Consider the following 7,304-nt stretch of genomic DNA (forward strand, 5'->3'; position numbering starts at 1 on the left):
GGAATTTTATTATATCCCTTGTTCACTATTTTGCTTATTTCATTTATTTTCCACCATTTTTTTTATAAACTTTGTTGTCCATACGGATGGATATGTTTGAAATTTGTTTCTTCTGGGCAACAGTGTTTTTATTGTGTATTCAAGTTAATTTTACAGCATGCAATATACTGTAATTTGATATAGGCTTTCGTCGTATTTCAAGTGACAGTGCTCTGGTTTCATATCGCTTCTTTTTAATTCATGTCGTATCAAATATCATTATATATTTATTCTTGAAAAAAAAAATCACAGAAAACATCCATAGATGGTCATTTGACAGTGTCATTATTTATTGGCTATTTTGTTCATCCATGTTTCCCTATCATATCCTCCCTTCCTTCTCCCTAACGTTCCCACCATCCATTTGCATATGAGCCTCATGTTAAGCACATGTTCCTGTTCTCTGCCTCTTGTTCTTAATGCGGTGCGGGACCTGGAAAACGAACCAAACGCATTTCTGAGAGAATTATTCATGTAATAAGAAGCCGGCTTTCTCTTTTCTTAAGGTTTGCAACGGACCACATTAAAACTTCACCAAGTTTTAATGTCTTCGGATGCCTAATCTCTCTCTCTCTCTCTCTCTCTCTCTCTCTCTCTCTCTCTCTCTCTCTCTCTCTCTCTCTCTCTCTCTCTCTCGTCATATTTTCATATGTATCTATCTATATCTATACATATACTGTACACACACAGACATATATGTATAGACATACATTGGTATGTCTGTATGTGTATATACATTTTATGTATGTGTATACTGTATATATACATATTTATGTATGTATATATATATATATATATATATATATATATATATATATACACATATATATGTATGTATATATATATATGTGTATATATATATATATATATATATATATATATATATATATATATATATATATATATATTCTGTTCCTTACGTAATAAATAAAGAGCAGAAATCAAAATTTTTATAAGTTAAAGGCTTAATTAGTAACTTTTAAAACAATTTTGTACACAATCTTTACTCGGTAGACATTATTGTATTGATTGTGACTTCATTATGTATTTAGTGGTAATTTGATATGCCTCATTTAGTTAATCCACGCTGTGGTTAGTTTAACAATGAATAAATGATGTACTGGTCTTTTGTAAGTCTAAGGGAATATAATATAGGATGGTATTCGTGTATTGATTGCAAGTACATTAAGAAGTAAATATGGCATTACTGGATTTGAGTAGTCTGATATCCAAGTCCTTTGAGTACTAAAATGTTTTTGGTATTTGTTCAAATTATTAAGTTTTACGTGTGTACTTGTTACAAGAAATCAAGTTCTAAAATAGTTGGTATTCTTATATGCTTTAAAGAACTTCCTTCATAACAAAAACTTTTTTTTTATATAGTTAAAAAGTCTTTTTGGGAATTGCAATCACTTATGTGATAAGTTACTGAATAGTTGGAATTGGAAAGCACCATAATAGAGCAAAATAATATTTGCAAGACCTAAATTTACATTAATTACATCAAACAAAAGAATCTTGTATAAGGTGTTATACAGTATATATATATATATATATATATATATATATATATATATATATATATACTGTATATATATATATATATATATATATATATATATATATATATATATATATATATATATACTGTATATATATATATATATATATATATATACTGTATATATATATATATATATATATATATATATATATATATATATATATATATATATATATATACTGTATATATATATATATATATATATATATATATATATATATATATATATATAATAATTTTTTTGGCCTCATTGTGTGTGTGTCTGCTTGTGAACAGCTTCCTGTCCACAAGTTTAATAGTAAGATAAAATAACTTGCAGGGATTAACTCTTATGTAAAAAGCTGGAAATGATTAAATTTTGTAGGTTCAAGGTCAAAGGTCAAGGTCTCGGTCAAGCAAAATGTCCAATTCACGTAATTTCTATGTTTAGTCTCTGCTTCCTATCAGCCATTTTACAGACATCCTTTCAAAATTGAAAACTAGATGGTTTACGCAAATACTTTTCCATGACCGGATGATCCTACCACCAGACCTTACCTCATACCTTTGCTTGGGACCACTATAGAGTTTGGGTTGACTTTCACCCCTTATGTTCAAAATAATGTGGCAGAGGAAAATAAGGAAATACATCAACGGGTTGTTGTGGCCTGATTGGTAACGTCTCTGCCTGGTGTTTGCCAGTTGGGGATTCGAGTCCCGCTCAGTCTCTTTAGTGACATTAGTGTCTGCAACCTTACCATCTTTGTGAGCTAAGGTTGGGGGTTTGGGGGAGCCTATAGGTCTTTCTGTGAGTCATCAGCAGCCATTTGCCTAGCCCTCCCTGGTCCTAGCTTGGGTGGAGAGGTGGCTTGGGCGCTGATCATATGAAATATGGTCAGTCTCTAGGGCATTGTTCTGCTTGTTAGGGCAATGTCACTGTCCCTTGCCTCTGCCATTCATGAGCGACCTTTAAACCTTTAAATAAGTAAAGATTACTACAGTACTTAAAAGGAAGAGAGCTTTAATATAAGATTATGTTTATTAAAGTAATGAAGCATATCACATAAACTTATACCAGAATGGGTAAAGAAGTTGAACAAGTAAATTATGAATATAGGTATTCTTGGATTTTTGACCAAATAGAGGGTTTAGAAAAAATATTTTCCTAATGTTTAACTATCACCAGAAAGAGTAAAGAAGTTGAACAACTAAATTATAAATATAGATATACTATGATTTTTTACCAAATGGTGGGTTTAAATTTTTGTTCACTGTTTTACCTCTTTTTCTCCTGTTTAATTAGTTTTACCTAAAGATTCTTTACACCGATTGTATCGTTTGGTGTATTTTGTTTTAACTAAAGCCTTTAAAAGGAAAGTATTTTACAATATGAGTAAGCATAATATATTTAATTTGGTTATGGGTCTTAAATTTGATTCGAGTTCACATTATTGGTTACTCAAATGACATATTAATCAATTGTAAGGAGAGTGTGATTAATTAGGCTTACGTATTTATTGACCCCCAACGGCTCATATGGTTAACTGTAATTATTCAATTAAGGTAGGGGACTTTTTCATGATTGAAAAGGGGATTATTTCCTTGGTAATCATGGGCTTTGTAATACTGTACCAACCGTATTTCACACGATCGTACATAGTTCATTTTGTGTATATATTATGCTTGTATCTTCGCTCTTCCCTCGCACTAAAATGAACCAGATTAAACATGTCTGCTTTTCTCCTCTGTAATAGTGTCTGTTTTTTAAACATGAAATGTCTTGTTGCTTTGAGCTTTTGTATATAAAGGAGAGTGTTCTATAATAAACTCACTCAGTTGCTTTCAACCTGCCTTTGAGTCAAAACCTTCTCTCGGCCCGTCACATTGTTGACCCCGGAGTGACTCGCTGCCAATGTGACGGGCCGAGAGAAGGTTGTGACTCAAAGGCAGGTTGAAAGCAACTAAGTGACCTGCCTTTGAGTCACAACCTTCTCTCGGCCCGTCACATTGGTGACCCCGGAGTGACTCGCTGCCAATGTGACGGGCCGAGAGAAGGTTGTGACTCAAAGGCAGGTTGAAAGCAACTGAGTGAGTTTATTATAGAACACTCTCCTTTATAATACCCTCCGTAAATACAATTTGTTTTCGTTTCGTTTCACTTACGCGTATACTGTACAGTACGTATTTTGCCTTTGGGTTTGTACTGCTAGGCGAAATGTATTACATTAATGTACACTAGCTTTTTTAATTTGATTGATATTCATCTAATTTAAGCTTTATTTTGGGAATAATATTCTGAATGTTATTATTATTCTATCAGATGGTATTAGCATACATGTTTATAACATTATTACAACTGTTCTATAGAATTATAGAAAATATATATTACATTTCGAAATCCTATGTATTCACATCATAAAAAGAAAACGTAATGTTTATCTAAACATTGTGAAAGGAACACTTATTTTTCTGCTCATTGTCAAAGTTTCTGTGTTGTTAATATAAAAATAAAACTTATCTTTTACCACCAGGTGGAGTTATTCTTGGAAGAAGCCCCCGACCTACAATCGGCCTGTCCCAACGATTGCTCTGGGCACGGTTCCTGCGTCCTCGGGAGGTGCGAATGTGTCCAAGGATGGGTTGGAAACGACTGCTCCAAAAGTATGTATCCTTCAAAAGTTCATCTTCTTGCTTTTACCTAACGTTTTATATGGTATATGTTTTACTCAATTATAGCAATTTTGTGCAGAAATTTTGTTTATTTATACTTGAATGGCACTGTTCTAAAGCATTTTTCCGAAGGTTTAAGTATCTTTTGATCTCAAACGTCATCTTTTTCATTGTTGCTGTATTGTAATAAAATTCAAGATTTGTTTGGCATATGAATACTTTACAGCAATATAGTGTTTTTCCTGTCGAAATTCGCCTTTTTAAGAGAGTTTATTTTGCTATTTTACTTTTACGACCGTTAGTTTGTCTGCCATATCTTTGATGATGTGCACTGACGCAATCGGCAGCTCATGTTTTTGTTCATAGTTTAAGCCACATATGTTAACAAACAGATTGGAGACTGGCATTCGATTTTTTACTATTGCTTGTATTAAAGATTTTAAATCAAATACTAATGCCGATTGAGCAGCATTTGCTTTCTTCAGATCAAAAGTAACATCTAATTTTGAGGACAATACATCAGCAACATACATATTATACAGTTTATATGTATATTTAAATAAACTATATGAGAAGTAGTAAATAATGAATATAAAATATCAAGATAAGTAATAACATTAAGCTAGATCTGTAATGTACGAACTATGAAGAGAGCACTTATGTCAGTCTGTTGAATATAGAGACATTCGTGGTAAGTTTGAACTTCATTTGAACTTCATTTGAACTTCCACCGATTTAACGTCCTGATTAGGAAGATCATGCTACAATCTTATCACAGCTGGAATAAAACTTCTAGAATACTGTGCACTGTTGAGCCTTATGATGGAGAAGGCATAACTTAGAATTAACTGCATATTTAGCACTGCATATAAGATGGTACAGTCTGGGTAGATTTGAATCCAAAAGATGAGCAGAATTATTATGAAAAATATTATACAACATGCATAAAGAAATAACTGAACTACGGCACCAGAGATCAGGAATGAGAAATTTGATAGACCGTAAGTTTTAGTCCAACAAATTAAAATGAGAGCGTTTGGAGAGAACGATACTCGAAACAAGTCAGAAGGAAAGAATTGAAATTTTTCTTCAGAATAGATTGATCACTAAAAATCTAAAAGGCTTTTTCAATAAGCCACATTTTTTTTAATCCAAGAAGAAACAGACCGAATATGTTTATGAAAAGTAAATTTGCTACCAAGAATTATACCTGAAATTTTAGAATTAAAGAAACATTATCAATGGGTAGATCTTGATGTTGAGGAGCCACTGTCCTCGACCTACTTACAGTCATACTTTTAATACTTTGAGTTTTGTTAGGGTTCAACTTCTTGCCCCATAATTTGCACCATGCACTAATTTTAGCTAGAGCTTTATTAAGGGATTCGGCTACCCTAGATATGAATTCAGGAGGTGAAATTACGGTAAAGAGAGTAGCATCATCTGCATGTGCAACGAGCTTATCTTCTAGACCAAACCACCTATGCAGAGTAATGGGATGTTTATGTAGTATATGTGTTTATGTGGGAAACGAAAAAAAGGTTATGGTGATCTTGTTTCACCGAATAAATGAATGAATAATTGGAAGTTTTCTGGCATCCTGACATCGAAGGTCATTGACGTCGATTGTTTCACCGAAGCGCCATTGTTAACAGAAGTGAACTTCTCCCCCCCCCCCCCCCTCGTGTTAGATATGCCACAATAAAAAAAATATCCTATGTTGTGAATTCTTTAGAGCTAAAATGACGCTTTTCATCTTTAAATGATGTAATGGTATAATTTTTGTCCAAACCAAACTACCCGTTTGGAAATGATTGCGGTCTGTGACTGCATTGTTAAGGTCCTAGTAGTCTCTGCCATTCAAGCTCTCTCTCTCTCTCTCTCTCTCTCTCTCTCTCTCTCTCTCTCTCTCTCTCTCTCTCTCTCTCTGTAAGTATATCGCTTAGTTCCCTTAATTCTCACCACTATTTCAGTGACCATATACTTTCATGTGTATGAATGTTCGTATTCGTATTTTTTATATGCAATCATTAATATGACTTGTTTTCTGGCTCGGTTAATAGTAAAAGCGATACCCAAGTGGTAGAAATATTTCTCTAAAGTCACCCTTATTGCTGGTTCTTTTTTCGTATTACTTATGATAAATTTTAGACATGACATTTATATATATATATATATATATATATATATATATATATATATATATATATAAAATTTATATATATATATATATATATATATATATATATATTTATACATATGTATATATATATATATATATATATATATATATATATATATATATATATATATATATATATTATATATATGTAATATATTTTGCAAATAGGTAGTTTTGTACTTCCTTGTTATGCAGTGAGAATAATTTGCATACCAGAGTTTACGAGTTTCGTCTATCATCTTTGATCGCACTGTATCTATCCATCTGTCTTTTTACATACTATATATATATATATATATATATATATATATGTATATATATATATATATATATATATATATATATATGCGTGTATACAAAAAACTATGTTCCGTATGTGATCGCTTTTCGTTTTTAGTGCCTTATTACCAAATCAGTAATGCGGTTGGCTAGCAACCTTATATCCCCCTAAAGAACTTTAGAGCCACATTCTTTCAGAAGAAACCATTGCCATGAAAAATATGTTTATGATGCTTATAGTCTCAAATACAGTCTTATAAACAAAAATTTTACGTCATTGTTTATGTATTGTGTGCTTGTGTGTGACCATGAATAAAACAAATGTTCGTCTGACAGAATATCTTATGATTGGTTCAATCCCTTTAGGTTTTTTCCTCTATTTTTAGTATAGATATTCTGGTATTTACTTTTATGCGCGTTTGTAATCTCATTCATTAAGCTCAAGATTGGGTATACAATCTTGAAGTAATCATTATCAACAACCTAAGGGAACAATCCGCCACAAAAATCTAAATCAATCAATCAATCATTTTAGAACCGGAGAAAATTGGAATCGTATGCAGTGTCTGGGATAAAATCTGCGGATAATGG

The 7,304-nt window shown here is 31.9% G+C and overlaps 1 protein-coding gene across 1 annotated transcript in view; it reads left to right on the plus strand.

Moving 5' to 3' along the window:
- LOC137648221 (uncharacterized) overlaps nt 1–7,304 on the plus strand; it is a 68,667-nt gene that overhangs the window by 40,422 nt on the left and 20,941 nt on the right. The window contains exon 8 of the mRNA XM_068381144.1: nt 4,114–4,243. Within this exon, the coding sequence (XP_068237245.1) occupies nt 4,114–4,243 (130 nt within the window). The remainder of the gene's footprint in view (nt 1–4,113; nt 4,244–7,304) is intronic.

This window comes from Palaemon carinicauda, chromosome 10 (genome assembly GCF_036898095.1).
Source record: "Palaemon carinicauda isolate YSFRI2023 chromosome 10, ASM3689809v2, whole genome shotgun sequence".
NCBI classification, from domain to species: domain Eukaryota; kingdom Metazoa; phylum Arthropoda; class Malacostraca; order Decapoda; family Palaemonidae; genus Palaemon; species Palaemon carinicauda.